General features: G+C 41.8%; 1 protein-coding gene and 1 long non-coding RNA gene across 3 annotated transcripts in view; one reads left to right on the top strand and one right to left on the bottom strand.

Annotated features, from left to right (window-relative positions):
• Positions 1-1,566: 1,566 nt before the first annotated feature.
• COMMD10 (COMM domain containing 10) overlaps positions 1,567-19,121 on the bottom strand; it is a 93,019-nt gene continuing 75,464 nt past the window's right edge. For both annotated transcript variants that reach the window (XM_053303565.1, XM_053303563.1), the window contains 3 exons: positions 12,086-12,145; positions 7,082-11,328; positions 1,567-3,653 (listed from right to left, as the gene is read on the bottom strand). Coding sequence is in view for 1 of the 2 variants with exons in the window: in XM_053303563.1 (XP_053159538.1) it covers positions 11,290-11,328; positions 12,086-12,145 (99 nt within the window). In the remaining variant the exon portion in view is untranslated. The remainder of the gene's footprint in view (positions 3,654-7,081; positions 11,329-12,085; positions 12,146-19,121) is intronic.
• LOC128348052 (uncharacterized) overlaps positions 7,632-19,121 on the top strand; it is a 33,741-nt gene continuing 22,251 nt past the window's right edge. The window contains exon 1 of the long non-coding RNA XR_008317893.1: positions 7,632-7,769. This is a non-coding gene — a long non-coding RNA (uncharacterized LOC128348052). The remainder of the gene's footprint in view (positions 7,770-19,121) is intronic.

Genomic DNA, 19,121 nt, shown 5'->3' with positions numbered 1-19,121 from the left:
ATCTCCCAAGCTAAGAAGATTGGGAGAGGAAAAGCCAGAACACCCTTTACTTATATGACTATATCTGAACACCTTTTCTTAAATATTGCATTCATGATTCCAAAAGAAACAACAACAAATATTTACATACCGCTTTTCAACAAATCCCCCCCCCCCATTTTTCAGGGGGGAAACAAAAGTCCTTTGGGAAACAATGGGAAAAACCAGTCCCCCCAAATACATTTCTGGTTTTTTTCCAGGCCTTCACACCTCTACTCCTATCCCAATAGTCCTGGGTTTGCTGGCCAATAGCAATTGCCAATGCAGACTTTCTAGTGTTTCTGGGTTTTTAGGTTTAAGGGACTTTTGCAGTTAAAAAGCACAAAAGCATGTCTAGTTTTAAGAAAGTAGAACCTATATAGACCCCCTCCTTAATAAAAACCCCAAGCACACAAAAAAAACCAACCCCAGAATAGGGCTGTAGTTCAGTGGTAAAACATTTGTTTTTCATGCAGAAGGTCCTAGGTTCTATCCCTGGTAGGGCTGGGAAAGACTCCTGCCTGAAGCCTTGGACAGCCGCTGACAGTCAGTGTAGATAATACTGAGCTAGATGCACCAGTGGTTTGACTAAGTATAAGGCAGTTTTCTGTGTTAGAAGGTTCTATCCCTGGCATTTCTCTAGAGGTGGGAAAGATCCTGCCTGGAACTCTCGAGAGCAGCTGTCAGTCACTGTAGACTGTGCTGAGCTGGACAAACCAACGGTCTGACTTCACAGAAGGCAGCTTCCTATGGTCCATAACTCCAACATTTCATAGATAACAGAGACATGCTTGCTATCAATTTCAATGCAAAACACAATTTTGGGGCATCTTAACATGAATTTTTGCATTTTACTAAGTTACAACATGATAAAATACAAGATAAAATGGAAGAAGAAGAAGAAATGGGACACTACACTCTCTAAGATAAGTGGACAAATACACCTTCCTCAAGGAGAGAACATAAGAGTTACCTTGCCATCAGATCCATCCAAAGAGGAACACACACCAACTTACTATAGTTTAGATGGCTTTAAAAGAGGATTAGATAAATTCATAGAGGAAGAGAGGTGTATCACTGCTTATTGGCAACAATAGCTATATAGATCCTCCACATTAAAGGCAGTATTGTATTGTATTGTATTGTATTGTATTTGTTTACATTTATATTCCGCTCTTCCTCCAAGGAGCCCAGAGCAATGTACTAAATACTTAAGTTTCTCGTCACAACAACCCTGTGAAGTAGGTTAGGCTGAGAGAGAAGTGACTGGCCCAGAGTCACCCAGCAAGTATCATGGCTGAATGGGGATTTGAACTTGGGTCTCCCCAGCCCTAATCCAGCACTCTAACCACTACACCACGCTGGCTCCTTCCTTTGAATTCAAAGTATTTCAAAATATTATTTTGAATACCAGCTGTAATCTGAAGAAGTTATTCAAGCAACTGATACATCCAAAAAGAAAAAGTCATCAACTTGCAATCAATCAAAGCAAACTACATATCCTACCACTAATTTTATTTCAAAGCAGACAGCAGAAAGGCATACATGGATGGATTGATTGATTTATTTATTTATACAAACATATTTCTATACCACCCAAGCTCATGGCAAGCACTTCAAAGAACAGGGAGAACTATCTCTTTTACAATGTACCTTTTAAATGCATCCATGATTTATTTCACAAAATCTTACTTTCATGCAAGTGTATAAAACAGACCATAGAATCACATATTTTTGGTAGGGGAGAGGGAATGCTTAATTCCCAATTTTTAGAGAGTAAATAAGCAAATACATAACTACAGCTGCAATGCAAAACAGTTACTAGAGAGTAACTGCCACTGAACTCCAAGAGACTTATTTTTGAGCAAAGATGCTTAGGATTGTGCTGTGATCCTTGGAAAATAGATTGATTCTTTCTTTTTAAAGCCCTTTCTTTTTAAAGGAATGCAGACCTTGCAAAATACAAAATTCAGCATTCTCCATTTTCACAGCTGTAAAAGAAAAATCTTTCGATTCTTAAAAGAAAATAGCATGGCAGGAAAAATGTTCTAGCTTAGCTTCTCCCTGACATGCTACTTCCGTTTGTGTAAGGAGCTTTTAAAATGATGAAGATTTCAAATATTTGACTCTAGCTTCCTGCATCATCTGTAGTACAGTATAGCAAAAGTTAATTGCAAGCCTGTATCCATTATCAAAGATATGAGATAAAATGCAACAATCCATAGATCAACAAAATTTGATGTCTTAACAGGCAGGGTCTTAAAAGTATAACAGCAAAGAATTATGCCAACTCAGAGGGTTCCAAACCTGATGACTCTCTGGGTGGAGGGAGACCACATGGGAACCACATACAAGAGCTCTTTGGAGGAAGAATAGCAGTGTATAGGTATAAAAAGATAAATACTATTCAGAGAACATCCAGTCTAAGTGAAACTGGGATGAAATCAATCTCATGTTCTTAACCCCAGCTGAGACCAAATTGGACTTTTCCAATTGTCTAGATTTCTGCATTTCCAATATTACCAACAGAGAGGGTGGAAGACAAGAAACTCTTTCTGATTAGTTAGCATCAAAATCTGCATGAGTAGAATTTAAGAGTAGAATCTATGCAGATTATCCTTGGGATCAGTTGTTAGCCAGATGAGAAGTTGAGATGCTGGTAAAACTTGCCTGGATTGGGAAGCTTGTAATGCTCCTCTCAAACAAGAGGTAAGAGTATTAGGAGACCCCTCAAATCTTATCTGCCTTAAATCCAAGATGGAGAAAATTTTCTGGTTTACCCACACCACTCTGAAATCCTATTCCATCAGACCCAGTTATCAGTCTGGGCAGGAGTAGCAGTATTCCAGCCATTATTAGAGGGTGGAAGAAAAATCTACCACTCATAGCATGGATGCCCCCACTGGCCCTTGGGAACTGTATTTCTCCCAAGAACTATCACAATGGAGTGCATTGCAAGGGGCTAGGGGAGGGGGCTCGGTTGTAGGGTGTTAGCAAATTCAGATTAGCTTAGAAATGAGCTAGGCTATTTAACAGTTTTATCAAAATGACTGAGCTCATTTCTCAAGCAATCCAATGGGAGCAGGGTGGGAAGCTCACTGGTCTCTAGTGAAGAGATCTTCCCCCATTCAGTTTCAGGAGTTTCTAGTTCAAAGTAGGAAATTTAACAGAAAAACCAAAGGGAACAGCAGGTGCTTCCCTGTAACTGAGGTTCTTCAAGTGGCCAACTGTTCATTCACACTTGTAGGGTTTCGAGCCTGCACTGAAGCTCTGTCAGGAACCTTCTAAAGCTCTTTTCCTCTGCTACATTTTGGTGGTAGCTCCACCCCCCATCCTAGTGTTGCTCCAGCTTTCCCTCAGTTCAGAAGTCCGCCAATCTGAAAGACACTCCAGTGGAGAGGAAGGGTAGGTGTGTGGATGAACAGATGACCACTAGAAGAACCTCAGTTACAGGTAAGCAACCTGCTGTCCTTTGTCATGGCCTCTGTTGTTCACACTTGTGGGTGCATCACAAGCTTACATACCTGGAGGTGGTTTCTTTGCAAGTCGAGTTTCTTTGCAGGTTGGTAGGTCAGTCTAATGGTTTCCACAATCCACCTTGAAATGGATCATGAGGCAGGCTGTAACTTCAGAATCTGTTTCCCATAAGACACAAAAAGGTAAGTGTCCCTTTCAGATCCCAGCAGTTTGATGAACATAGAAGGCCAATGCCTTCACAGAAGTACATCTAGGGTGTGCAGTCATTTTTCAGCATATAAAGTGTGATTTGGAAAAAAGACTGGCATCGAGATAGTCTGTAATCTATGAAAAGTGGAGACCACTTTGTGTAAGTAGTTGATATTAGGACATAGCTGGACCTTGTCCTTATAGAAAATTAGGTATGAAAGGTCTGCTCATAGCACCTGGAGCTCACGAACTCTATGAGCTGATATAACAATGACAAAAAAAATTGTTTTCCAGGTGAGTAGATGGAGATTGCAAGTGGCAAGAGGTTCAAAGGGGTTATTCATTAACTGGATAAGTACAAGGAGTAAGTCCCAAGGCAGAGAGAGATGAAGTGCGTCAGGATAGGTGTGGCCAAGGCCCTTGAGGAATCATTTCACAACTGGGTCAAGAAACGGTGAGGACCTATTTTCTCTGGTCAGATAGAATGTGATGACAGTTAAGCGGACCCAAATTGAGTACAGAATGAGTCCCGATGTCTTCAGGTGTAGATGATGAGAGAACATATGAGAGATTGTTTGGTCATGATGACCATTACCCATCCACTCCATAAGTGTAATGAAACATTTCCACTTATTCCTATATGTTTTTCTAGTTGCAGGTTTCCGAGAGGCCAAGATCTGCAGGATACGTGGGTCTGTTACAGAAGAAGGCACCAAGTGGTTAGGAGAAGATGATACATGTCCAGCTGGAGAACATTCCCTTGTTGCTGTGTGAGTAAGTGAGGAATGAGTGGTACCATTCCCCCATTGCCAGCAATTGCAGGTGGGGAAACCATGGTGGCTTCTGGGCCACCAAAGTGCTATCAAGATGGCCAAAGTATGGTCCCACCTTATCTTCTGTATCACTCTGGGGAGAAGAGGAATAGGTGGGAACATGTAGAGGAGATGGGAGCTCTAGTTGAGAGCAAAAGCATCTTCCATCGAGTGCTTGTCCTTATCTGCCCTGGTGCAAAATTGAGGGTATTGGTGATTGTCTTTGTGAGGCAAACAGCAAACAGGTCTATTTCTGGGGTGCCCCACTTGCTAAAAAAAAAAACCTGCAAGCAGTACCTGACGATTTGCCACTCATGAGAATCAGAGGTTTTCATGCTGAGGATGTCTGCCAGGACATTTGTGTGCCCTTGGATATCACCCTTTACAATGAGCTTACAAAACGTGTACTGGAGGAAGAAATTCAATTTGTGGAGATCGAGAAGAGGGTGCAGTCCTCCGCCATGCTTGTGGACAGTAAAGTATGGACAGTAAAGTACTCCTCCACATCGTGGTTGGTGATACAAGCTCTATGGCATTCTTCTCAAGAAGGGCATCCAATTCTGATAGGAGGGTTGTGGTGGGGGGATTGGGATTGATTTGAGATGCTGGAGATGGATATTCCTTGAATTCTATAGCATAGTCTAGATGCACAATAGTAAGTAACCAGTGGTTTGTCGTGATGTTTTCCCATGTTTCAAGGCAGGGTCGGAGACACATACTAATCCCTCAATTGTGACTGTCAGGCCTGTTTCATATAGGTAGCGGCCTTGGACCTGGTTTGGTTCTGCCTTTGATGTGCGAACTGGATAGGCTTTCTGTAAGTATTTTGTCTCTGGCTGTGAAAGGAGTTGTCAGAGTTTTGCAAATAGGAAGATGTCTTGGAAATAGTGGGTCTATTCCACTTGAAGGTTTTGATTTGCTTAGATTGTGAAGGTTGGAAACTCATGGAATGGGCCATATTGCATTATTTGTGGACATTTCTCCATTGTTTCATCCGTCTTAGAGCTGAAGAGCGCTTCTCCATTGAAGGGCAAATCCTCAATATGCATTCGTGCTTCAGGAGTTAGTCCTGATGAACAGAGCCACGCGTGGCAGCCTAACGCAGTAGAAGTGGCCATGGTTCGTGCTGCAAAATCCATCTGTCTTGAGACGTGTAGTTGCTTTGACAGGTGGAAGGCTTCATTGTGGATGACTGATGCTAATTCCCTCTGTTCCTTAGGTAGCCTAGCATGTCAAGTTAGGGGCCCAACTTCTCCTATAGGAAGTGGTTGGATCGGCCCATGCAGGCTTGATAATTTGCGATCTTGAGTTGCAGTAGAATAAATTCAGCAACCAATAGCATCCAGTTTCCTACCCTCACAATTTATGGGTATAGTGTCTTGAATGGGACTGTGCAGCCTCTACCACTATGGAATCTGGTACTGGATGTTTCTGAAGGGAAGCACAGTCATCCAGTTGAACTCTATAAAAAGATTCTAGACTCTTGAAAGTTGGTTGCACAGAAAGCGGCTTTGTCCAGCAATCACATGTAATGTCCAGCAATGGTTTGAACTTGGGTAGGGCAACTGGGGTACTGATGTCCGTCTCAATCAGGCCAAAGATAGGCTCTTCATCCTGCTTTGCTTAACTGTCCTGGAGAAGTTGCCATGTGTAGGACTCTCTTTGAGTGAGACCACACATCTTCTGTTGGCGATTCTGGCTTTGGCTCAGGAATGCCTTCCAGATGTGAAGTATGTGTGCTGGCAGGGGCGTAGCAAGGTTGGAGTGGGCCCAGAGACAAGATTTTAAAATGGGCCCCCCCACTCAAAGTCCAGGGCCTCCGCACACCCCAGGCCCCCAAGGATTTAAGTCTGATATTCCAAAATAAGTATGCTGCCTGGAAATACATTTCACTGAATACACACACGCACACGTCACAATATATAGTGATATACATTGAGTACTATACATCTGTTTTACTTTTAATGCCTAGAACACACTAGAAAGATGAATGATTAAAATGGGCCCCTCGCTGCAGATTAGCCAAGGAGACTTTCAACCATGCAGGGTGAGCCTATGTTTGTTTTCCCAGAATTCTGAACAAATTCAGTCAAGTTTGATTCCAGGAGGTTTTTCACACGGGGCTTTTAAAGCCCTATAACACACATCTCCTCTGGAATGGAGGTGCTGCATTCACATGTTGGCCAGATTTACCCTGAAGTCCCTGCAAGTTATTGGGGAGCAGTTCACACACAAGAAAAATAAAATAAAAGCACAAGACATGCTTCACAGTTCTCACTCAGACCTTCTGGGTTGCAAAAGAACTTGAACATAAGTGCATTTATAAATATATGAATGAATGAATAAAATTAATATAATACTGTTTCTTCCAGAAGTTTTTGTAATTTTCTGCCATGAAACAAGCCACTTATAGGACTTTTTAGATAGTTTTTTTTAAGCCAGCAAATTTTCCAAGCTGTTTAAAAATAAATATTCAGAGACTTCTCAGTCCCACCCACCCCCATATCAAAGCCCTATGGCAAGCAGATCCCTATATATGGGGGGGGGGCGGGAAAGGTAACCACAAAAAGGAGTTCACACTCTACCTGGCAGCAGGGGGTCTTCTGCTGCAGAGAACAGTGGAGGCCTCTCTGGCTACCTCCTCCTTCCTGGCTTGCTTGGGCCCTACTGGAGTTCAGGCTTCACAGAGGCCTACAGGAGGCCTCCGTGGAAGCCCCGCCCACCCGCCGATCAGCTGAGAGGCGGGAGAAAAGGAGCTCTTTGCAGCTTGTCAGCTGCTTCCATTGCCGGCCAGGAGAACAAGCTGGAGAGACGGCGAAGAGGGCAAGTGGCTGAGAAGCTATGGGGCTGGGCAGGGGGCAATGGGGAGTCACGTGAGGTGCCTCTGGGGGGCCCCTCCAGGCAGTGGGGCCCCCAGACAACTGTCTCCCCTTGCCCTATCGTTGTTACGCGCCTGTGTGCTGGCATCATAGAGGTCCAAATCTGCATCTGAGTAGGAAGCAGATTTCAAGTCTATTGTAAACGGCCCATGATCCAAAGTAATAGTTTGGTTACAGGCTGTTTCTTCCCGCAAGCCAGACTTCCGACACCCCTCCCATGGGTGTAGCAGTGTCCTGTTCCTTTTGTGGAAGGGCAGTTAAGTCGGTTGGGTGGAGGTTGGCGAGGTGATTGCTTTCAATGCCCATGGCTTGAGACAGATGCCCATGGCATGAAAACCTGGATAGTCCTCTGGATTGGGAACTGCATCCTTACGGTTGTGGCCACGATAAAATGGTGACCAATCCCTACAGTGTTTGGATGGTGGGGGTGATCGCTGGCAGTGGCAGTATAGTTTTTGAGCATATAATGATCTATGGTAAAGTGATAGTGATCTCGAGTACACTGTGACAATCATCCCAGTCACACTGGCTGTGGTGGTGATGCCTGCAATCATCGTAGCAATCCCAATCTCCCTGGTGATGACAAACTTTAGGAGGGTAATTGCCATCTGGATGCTTCGCTCTTGGTACTCGGTCCTTGTGTGGTATTGTATTTTCTCTAAATGGGGTTTCCCCCCCACCCCAGTTTAGATCCTCCACAGGAGATCACCAGCCATCTGAATGGTGACTATCATTTCCCAGGCTGATTGGGGAGGTTGGGTCCCAGTTGAGGCTGAGTGGAGTGGAAGGACTGTGAGGTGTGTCAGGGTCAAGAATAGGATCAGGCTCAATCGGATAGAGTTCATCTCGAGGCTGGGAGCAATCTTCATCTCAAGATCAAGAGTGGTCTTGTTGGTGTTTAGGAGCACTCTGTCGACAGCTTCTTTTTCTTCAAAATCGGTGGCAACCCTTGTCCCGCCAGGAGTTACGGCCTCTGGGTTTGGTGGCACGGAGCCCATTGGGTCTGGTGGCACGGAGCCCATTGGGTCTTTTTCTTCTTCTTTGGAGGTTCTGCTCTGAAACCTAGTGGCAGCTAAGGTGGAGCTGGCAGTTTGGCCTTGGTTAGGTCGGTGCCACTCAGTCCCATGTGTGCAGTTGGGAGTTGACAGCACAGGCATTGGGAAAGACAAGACTGGTCGGGCCTGAGATCCCCTGAATGGGATGGATCCGAGTTCATACCCTTCTATTCCATCTATTGCAATTGATGTCGTAGCCACGGGAGCAGAGAGAGCCTTTTCCCAAAGCAAGGAACGCAATATCAGATCCCTATTTTTTATGGCCTGCTTAGTAAAGTTCAGACAGTGAGGGCAAGAATAGATGATGTGCAACTCCCCTTGGCGCAGAAGGCAATGAGTGACCGTCCATCGACAGGAGCTTGGCCCAACAAATCATACAATGTTTAAATGTGACTTTTGCAGCCGTGCAGTGACTCTGAAGAGCAGTTAAATAGAGTTTCTACCCCCACTCCCAAATGGAGGGGTGTGTGAGGGAAGGGAAGGGGGGTACACCAGAGGGGGGACAAAATGCAAACAGTGACAGAATAAGGAAGAGAAACTAAGGATAGTGAAGAAATAGGAACAATTTATAAGGAGATAAAGGCAGAGGTGTTTGGGGGAGGGGGTTAGCGACAGAGAGAGTTGAGAAGAAGGCACCTCAGCTAAGCTGTAGATCCTTCAATAGACAACAAAGAACTGAGAGAAAGCTGGATTGACACTAGGATAGGGAGCAGAACTACCGCCAAAATGTAGCAGAGGAAAAGAGCTTTAGGAGGTTCCCTACAGAGCTTCCACGCAGGCGCGAAACCTGACCACAACAAAGAACCAACCATTATTACGGTTTATATGCTACTGTAGCATTTGTACATGCTATTTGATACTGTTGTGAGCCCCTCTGAGAGGCATGTTTGTGGAACGGCATATAAATATCACATCAAACACACCAACCTATAGCCTAAAGTAATAACATCTAGAGGAAATATTTTCCAATTCAGACTTGCATTGTATGCTGACTAAACAACTGCCAAGTATAAGTCAGAGTAAGATAACTAGTTTACATTTTAATTATTTTTCACACTTGCCTGATACAATGTTTTTCTAAAGAAATACTTCCTTCAAATAAACTCTGCATTTCAATTTGTTAGGTCTAAATTATCTACTTGGCCGACACTAATGCTTATTTCTATAAAAGCAAGTTGGAAAGAAAGATTTCATATTAAAGAAACACAATATAGCATGGATCCCTTCTAGGGACTCCTGATTTGTCCAGATGATCTGGGAGTGTCTAAAAAACCTGATATTAAATTAAAATTGGGAGAATCAATGGTAAACTAGCCATTTCTCCCTTTCTGCTTCTGTAAAGGTCACACCTAATGTGCACAACAGCAAAGGTACATTAAGTATATCCACTGTCACAGACACATGGGGCTTCACTCCAATCAACAGCTTAAAAACATGCTGGTTGATACCCAGACTAATATTGTGGGGCCCTCAGGAACAAACCTGCAGGAGGCATAGGTGGTTACAAAAATTGCTGTTCTGGGGTGAGGAGAGCTGGTCTTGTGGTAGCAAGCATGACGGGTCCCCTTAGCTAAGCACGGTCTGCCCTGGTTGCATATGAATGGGAGACTAGAAGTGTGAGCCTTGTAAGATATTCCCCTCAGGGGATGGAACTGCTCTGGGAAGAGCAGAAGATTCCAAGTTCCCTTCCTGGCTTCTCCAAGATAGGGCTGAGAGAGATTCCTGCCTGCAACCTTGGAGAAGCCGCTGCCAGTCTGTGAAGACAATACTGAGCTAGATAGACCAATGGTCTGACTCGGTATATGGCAGCTTCCTATGTAAGTGGGGTATTGGAGAAAATCACCCCTCCCTCATGGCACCCACAAAACGTTTTCCGAAGTGCACAGCATTAGTTTGATGTCAGCCACTATTTATTTCATGGGCATAACACAATTGCTGCTCTTTGAATGATAACCATGATGGAAAGTAAGTATAAATCTATTGTAAGCTAGTAAATATATCCAAAGTGATTATTTAAAATGCAAAGTGTTTATTTAAAATGCAAAATTATTTAAAGTGATTATTAAAAATGATTAAATTGTTAAATAGAACAATCATATTCATATTTAGAAAGTCATATATCACCCAGAAGTTTCTTGAAAGCACAGCAATTCCAACGTGCACACAAAAATCCTGGATGTGCAATGGTTCTTCCTACCACTCACCTCCACTCATTACAGGGTTAGAACAGCTACACATATTTATGTTAACTGTCCTTAAAACAATCTTTTACAGCTACTAAAGCAGCCAGAAATGGCTTTGCTTTGTAGCTCAGCAACCTTGAAATATATGTAAGTTGTTAAAAAGAAAAGACAATGGGTCCATAACAGAAGTTTCTTTATTTTTTTAATTATTGAGATATACAGTAGTTATGGAGCAAAATGTTTTACCTGTTGAATTCTGATTAGTCATATTTTTTCTAAATATTTGAACATGTATTCTGTATTTAATGGTGATAATTGTTTCACTTATAGCCCTTCAACATTTGCAAATTTCCAACTTCTATGCAAAACAGAGAAACGGGCAGGGGTGGGGGATGAGAATGAATAGCACATCTACACTTCAAGATACCTGTAAAACAATATAGGGTGTATCCTCTACTCCAGTAAAAAATGTTCTTGAATGATGTGGTAAAGATGAGACCGACTAGAACCTCCATTTTCTTAACAATGATTTTCTTTGGTTACTGGGCAAACAAGAGACAAGCCATTTTCTGAAAATAACCAACTGAATTATTCAGCAAACTGTTGGCCAATCCATCTTCAAAAGAGAATACTGAAGTAGCAGAATGTGGTGGAGAAATTCATCTTCAGAACAGTATCATGTAAGGGAATCCAGTTGTGCTTGTATGGTCTCCAGCTATTTAATAAAAAAAAGCATTCAAGTAAGGGATTTAAACATGAAAACAGAAGAAAAATAATCAACTAGACAATATAAATTAAATATATTCATCTAGCAATGAGAGTATGCTATAATAGATGAGATTTTTACTGCTTTATTTATAATAATAATAATCTTTATTACGGTCGTTGACCAGCACAATGCTTTATTTATTATGTGCGTGCGCACACACACACAAACTAGCCTGTTCCTCCCTCTTTCGAGGCTGAAGTTTCCCAATAATTTTTTTCTTCATTAAATTCATTAGTATCATATGTAAAAGAAAGAGACGTCTTTTTTAAAAATCTACTTTAGGCATGAATACTTGTTTGATGGCAAACTTTTCCAATATATAACAATAAGGTGAGAAAAGTGAATGTTTATACAAATGTTGAGCTCATCCAGTAAGGAAAAAACACAAACCAATATATACCTTCCTGAGATATGCCTTTCAGAAAGTTTCTCATTGTCCTTTGGCTACTTTTTAGATTCAAGAGCAAGGTATATTGAGCATCACCTTGTTCAAAATCACTTTAACAGCAAATGTAAAACCTGTATTCAGTTAGAGCTTTATACGAGACATAACTCAGAGAGGCAGAGCTTTGGGGGAATGAAGCTATTACATGTTTACAAGGAAGCTCAAAGCTAGAACCAAAGGATTTGTAATAAAGACATATTAAGGGCAAAGGAAAGGTTATCAAAATGTTCAAAAGTCTGTAAAAACACCAATACAGACCTTGTTATAGAACTCAAACAGTTCTTGATGGCTGAATTCCACACACACCTTCTCCACATTCTGTGAAAAAGAAGAAAATATCCAAAAATTTAGATCATGTAATGCGACGTTATTTGCTATTCTCTTCCTATTTCAAGACTGCTGATCGTACAGTGCCCTTCAAATTTTAATTTTAGCTATGTGGGACATATAACAGCAGTAATATTCCAACTGCTATAGATCACAGTGTCCTCTGAACATGCACACTATATTTTAGTAAAGGACTTCAGTCCATGTTTTCATCTGTTCCTCTAGAAGTTATTCTCAAAGCCATAACAAAATAGATGCTAGGAGAAAATGATTTCATTATCTTTTTTAAAGGCAGATATAAACCACAAGATTATATTTCACGTTCTCAGCAGTCCTTTTGAGAGCTAGTAAATACCATTATAATGAGACACTGGAGGCAGTGTTTGTGACTGAACTCACATAGCCATTAAAGTGGTATACCAGCATAGAGCTAATACCTCAAATTAATCTAACAGTTATGATCTTACCATGCTGAGTTTGCTACAGTCAATTTACACAGACATTCAGCTAAAGTTAACAATTAACATAACTGCTTCAAAGCAGTTGTTAAAATACTAAAAATAAGAAGTAACCATTGATGGGAAGCACGGTGAACAAAACAGATAGAAGGTAATAACCTTCTGCTTGACTAACCTTATAGTTGTTGGAGAATTAAATTAAAAATTCTTTAAAAGGTCATTCAAACAACCAAAATTCCTGGTGGCTAGGGAGGGCTGGCAGGGAAGGCAGGATTATACCTACCTTCCCCCACACGACTGCAGCAATCGCTGCACCACTTGGCCGTGCAATCGATTTTACCGGGTAGAACGAACCAACAATTCCACTACCATTTTAGGCAGTGAGCTGAGGGGTGGAAGAGCAGCCACACTGAGCAGAGAGGCTGTTCTACTGAGAGCAGCCGCTCAGCTGCTCATGCGGGGTACGCTGGGATGTGGGAGGATTTCCTGCTCCTGATCCCAGCTCGGGACCCCATCACGGAGTCCTGAGTGTGTCAACTTGTGTAGGCATGCAGCAGAGCCTGAGATGGCTGCTGCTCATCTGTGGGGGAAGACAGGCAAACTCCTGCCTTTCCCTAACCCTCTCCATGCGAGTGGCTGAGGTCATATGAACAACCTCTATGTGTCACAAAACAAATGAGCCGCTATCTAGACCAGACAATTTAGGGACACAATTTGCTTTGAAGGCTTGCAACCGAGGCAATTTTGTTTGGAGACCAACATGGCTGTAATTTTTTTGTATTTATATCAAAGGAATATTAGGCTTAATTAATATTTCCTTAAAAGCATGCCTCCAAAACTGCTCAATGGATTTCCAACAACAAAGGTACTATTTGAAAGCTGAAGGCATGTAGGCACTCTTGGTGTTTAATTTCAGAGGTCCTCATGAAATGTGCAATTCAACACCAGCAGATTGTGACATTGCAGCAGATTAGCCAATTGGCTCTCATCTCAGAGTCCTTCTCATACTCCTGTTACAGTCCCTCTGACTGTCATTGGCTTAGCTGCTCTGACAATTCTGCCTACAGACACTCACTGTGACAAAGAAACAGATCCTATTGTTCTTCAAAGAGATGAGGACTCTGTTCAAGGTGGAATGGAAGGTCTAGAGATGAAGAAGACATCTTTGGCTAACAAACACCATTGTACTGATAGGCTGTTTGCTAGTTTCCAAATGCTGTATAATGTCTCACCTGCTCTAACTGAAAAAAGTAACAAGGCAGGAAACTTTTATTGAAAAACCAAATCATATAAAACATTCCTATGTGGTGTGCATAAATGTTTGGCTTTTTTTGACCTCCTCAGATATGATATATGAAAGTCAGACTGTCAGAAAATCAATGATATAACAAAAATAATGCATAAATATAATTATGTGTCTATGCCTAACCAGAAAGATTAAACTGATAAGATGCAACCTCTTCCACTTCAGTGGGTTAAAATATGCCTTATAGAAATATTTGGTTCAAGGCACAAAAGAAAAACAAGTTGCATGGAGGACATTCTACCATTGGCCCAATTATTTCAGAGAACTGGGGTCTGGCATACTGAATTCTCAGGATGAGCAAACACATTGCCATAAAATCACTGGGGCCAGCATGTCTACCCCAACGCCTCCCCCTCTCTTCTGCAGAAAAGGCCTCTTTCTATCAACTTAGAGAAACTTACAAAGGACCAGTAATTTGTATGAGAGACTAGTCTTAACTCTGATGAGGAAACAAAGCAATTCTGGGAATGGAATCATGAAAAAAAATCAGAAGTACTGGAAAAGGTTCTTTCTGCCATGATTCCCGCTGGTCTTCTGTATACAGAACATAATATGCTAAAAGCAAAGCAAAAGATTTGTATAACTTTCCATCAGCTCTTAAACCGAAAGAAAGTCAACAAGTGGCTGGAGGCAGGGAGAAAGGCAAAAAGAAATCTATTTCTAAATACAGTCTTTGTGTCCACGTCTTTGGGTTTATTACATGCAAGTTGAATGAATGCCAACACATTATTATGAAAAGCACACAAAAAATGCAAATATTATAAAATATTACTTGAAGTTTGCTCTTCACACGGAACCAACAAAACTTGGCCAATTCACTTAACTGTCAAACCAGATTTGGCACTGGCAACACCACTCCTAAGGTGCCAAAAACTGGGCCGTTTCATTCACACAAAGTTACAGTGGGGAAGCTCTAATGTACTTTTGAGAATATATGCTTAAATGTTACAGACAAATAAGTGAAACACGATTTAGTGACAAAGCACTAAAATCCATTTGATAAAATATGCAGTGTGTAATACCAAAAACTCATTGGCGAACATTCAAAAATACCATTTAAGAGTTCTAAAATTAATATTAAAATTAATATATTCTGTTGGCTGTACAGTAATATATTATATTGCCTTAATCGAAATACTGGATACTAATCACAGTACAAACAGGAGGATTTTCAAGGCCTGAAGCAGCTCCATCCATAACCTTGCTTTTATGGAGCTCTCTAGCTAATGTTGATCTCAAATGTTTTTGCCCAATAAGCTTCAGTTTTATGTTTAATGTAAAGACTCTTGGGAGGAAAGCATCTGCCCCCACTGTAAACTAAAAAGCTCAATAGAACAGAGACTGGGGGTGCGGTGGGTGGGCAGCTAATACATTAAACCCTTTGCATAACTTAGAATTGGAGAGCTTCTCCTCAACTTGGCCAGACAGACCGTACAGCTCTCCCTCACCCCAGGCCTGGAACCTCCTTGGCTTGCCACAGTCCCTAGAAGCATTAAAAGTCCTGCGTTGGGGCATATGCTTAGTTCCATCTGAGCTATCAATAGTATATAGGACAAGAATCAAACAAACTAAAATCACATTCTGATTTTAAAATTCAAAGCCACAGAAGAATTTCTGAGGGAAATGATGTTTGCTTTGTCATGCACCTGAGCACTATGAGCTAAGCAAATTTATACTCCAAATCAGGTCATTATGAAGTTTGAAATGAGAAGTATGGAGGTTGTGTGGCGGGGTGGGGGGGATAGAGCATATTTCAGCCTAGATTTCAGAGCCTTAAAAAGTCAATGCAATGAAATTAAAGCAGAACCTAAAAATGTTTTAAGCTTCACTTTAACTCATTCTTGTCAAAAGCACCTCCATTTCTCAGAGGTTTTGACTGCGCTCAGAATCTTATCTATTTTTCACCCAAGCCTTGCACACCAATCCCAGCTGAGACCAAGCTCTGCAAAAGCCCCTAAAGACTAGTACTTTAGGCTCCAGGAACCTGGGTCGTCCTTGAGCAGGTCACACAGGCTCTTTGAGTCTTGGGGGCAAAACAGCTGTGCAGTTCCTCAAATCTTTCTGATGAAGTTTGAGGAAGCTCCACAAACTGAATGAAACAAGAGTCCCCTTTTAAACATTCTGCAAGAGTTCCTGCTAGCACAAGTGACTGTAGTTAGGGCTTGAGGTGGGGTTGAAGCAGGGCTGTCACATGAGCTTACAAAGAATATATTCAGGGACAGTGTATTCAGGTTATGGAGCTTTTTCTAATTGGGCCAAGGTCAGGAATTGTACAGCTGCCTTGCTCCTCTGGTTCAGTTGCTTCCTGAAGCTATGCCCTGTGCATTACCTTCAGGATCTTTTCCACTGCTCTGCCTAAGCAATGTTCAGTGTCCCAGGGTTAGATAAAAAGCAGAGAAACAAATTGGCTGTTATGCAATTTCTCAATGGGAAGATTCCCCCCTCATGTGCAAATTGTGACACAAAAAGGAAACTTACAAAAATCTGACTCAGCTCTGCTCTAAACAAAACTGGCATAACTCTGGCAGCTGTCAATTTTAAAGCTACCTTTCTAAAGCGATAAACTAACGTGGCAAATTAACGTCAAGCACATATACACAGGCAGATGGAGCGACAGGTTGACTTGTCTTTAAAGTACCCATGGATGACAGGAGTGTTACTCAGCATTTAAAGCAAGAAAAGTAGTGGGGAATTTCAATGTTGTTTGTGGTTAGAAGCTAACTGAAGAGTAGTACATATCCTTCACATTTGAAAAACTGAGTAAAAGCAATATTTCGTTATATTGCAACTTTACATTTTTACCTGTTAAGCTATCATTTAGCCCTATCAAAACAGATCCAAGTTAACCAGGAAGGTAGGGTTAAAAAACTTCCCTTTAAAATTCCACAGTTCATGCAGTATCTCAGAGCTCTACCCCTAAGCCCCCGAACCCATGTATCTGCTTGTAGTACTAGCTCATCCCTAAAAACAGGAATGTAGCATGATTTATTGTGATTGTGATGTCATGCTGTCAAAGCTGCTAGCCTTCACAGTAAGCCGTGTGTCTTCAACCTGTGCCACTTTTGCCATTATTCCCAATGGCGGGAGCCGCACAGGAGTGTAGACGCATGGCTCATGTCAATAGACGCATAGCCACCATCCCTGCTGCTAGCAGGAACAGGCTCTCGGCTGCGAGAGGAGTCGTGTGCGTGCACCCTCCTTCCGTTGGCAGCATGCTGCATGGTATGTAAGTCAGCAGGTCTCAGCCTAATCACCTGTATTGTGGTACAGCAAGACTTAAGGCCAGCGCTTGCATCTCTGTTGTCCTTGCATGATCGCTGCAGGAACACAAGGAGTTCTAGCTTCCAGCCAAGCCATGCTCACATAGAGGCCATGCTTGCACTCTCTTGTGGATCCTGGATGCATGGGCTGCCACGATTTCTGCAATGGGTGGTAGCTTTGAGGAGGAAGTGAAGAAATGGGGTGTAGCAGCAGGCCATCATCCCAAGGTCCCTAACCCAGGGGGCAGAGAAAGCCTGAGCAATGGCATGGCCTTTCCTTGCGAGCAAGGGGAGGGAAGCCCACTTCCTCTTCCTCCCTTGTCTTGGGAAGCATTGCTGCTACTGCTGCAGCTGCCTAGGAGCTCTTTGCAACAAAGAGTGTTATAGTGTGCCTATAGGCTCTGGTCCTTTTTTGCACCAAGCATAAGAGAAACAGAACCATAATCGGAACGGAAGCCATGAAGTGGCTTTTCTATATAGGATGTCAGACGAATACCTACTAAGCCTTACTAAGTCACTACCTACTTCATAGGTCTATAATATTTCGTCTGAGGATAAATGAAAGCACTTTGTTAATTTGGGTTTCTTTATACTGTATTTCTATTGTTTCCTCATGCTTAAAACCAAATTAATTTGCAATACTTCTAGATGAGAAAATGTGTTGTTGAGTTCTTTCTCCAGAAAGGTCAGCTAGTCCTGACACTGCATGCCTTCAGGAAAAACAACAACAACTAGCTGCTGAAGAAGGCCTTTGTAGTTAGCTGAGGATGTTTTGGGTTATCTTCTGTTTTGCCAACTATTATTTGTTTAGTGTGATCATACTCTTTACTTATCTTCTACAGCTGTGAATTTTTGTGGACTATTTGTCTCTGCTGCTTTACTTAAATTCTTGCATTTTGATGCTTCAGTAGTTTTATAATGTTGTATTCTAGCTGCTTTGAGCTCATTTTATTAAAAAGGCAACACAGGAGAAAAAGTTTAAATAAATTCCTTGCCCTTTACCTGGCCAAGGGCACACTGTGATTAGTCAAGACTAATCTTGACATGCTGTGTTAGTCTCTTATGTGGCACAATATTTCTGCTTTTTACATTCTTAAAACACAACACGCTGGACAAATTAGGTTACCAACTAACTGCCAATCAGAACCAAAAAATCATTAACTGCTGTATTTAAAAAGCACGTCTGTGTGTGCAGATATGCTGCTATGATTTAAATGTTCACTAGGAGAAACGCTTAGCCATGCATATTAATACACTATATATGTTAGAGCTGCTTTTGGAAATTGTTAAGGCTTGGGATTGCTCTGTAATAGGACTTTTTACTATTAGCTGGAAACCCCTTGATTGAACTAGGAAAGAGTTTCTACTGCAACCACGCTTTCATTATTAGCTATCTTAAATTATAACTCGTTTTCCTTCCGAAGCACACTGTATCAATTGCAACAGCATACACCTTAATCACATTCTATTAGCTAGAGATCTGAGAAAGAGAGAGAAATGAAAAAAGCAAAAAAGGAAACTCTGCCGCTTTCAGTCAAGATCCTTTTGTCGGAAACAGTAATATTTTAATCACAGAAATGAGTCAACATACCACTTTGTCTTTTGAATTGCTTTACAGCATAAACTCTGGAGTAATGAAGCAATTTACAACACAAGAGGGAAAGGCAAGAAGAAATGTGAGTTAATACATTTTGTCGGTATGCCATCATGCCAGACTTAAAACCCCAGGCAAAGGCACATCCATTCACACTTCAGATTACTGCCGATAGCTTGGCATCCACGAGTTTGGATTGCTTCCCCCCAGCTCTGCTCATGGTTTTCATAGGACACATTTCTCAATCCCAGTATCACATTTCTAAGTGACTGGGATTTTTCCATGCCTGGCTAAGATAAATTGACATTTTATAGCTGTTTTCATGGTGCAGACACCACACAGATATTCA

The sequence above is a fragment of the Hemicordylus capensis genome, chromosome 2 (assembly GCF_027244095.1).
Source record: "Hemicordylus capensis ecotype Gifberg chromosome 2, rHemCap1.1.pri, whole genome shotgun sequence".
In the NCBI taxonomy this organism is placed as follows: domain Eukaryota; kingdom Metazoa; phylum Chordata; class Lepidosauria; order Squamata; family Cordylidae; genus Hemicordylus; species Hemicordylus capensis.
The sequence above is the reverse complement of the archived record's forward strand: the minus strand, read 5'-3'. Positions and strand labels throughout refer to the sequence as shown.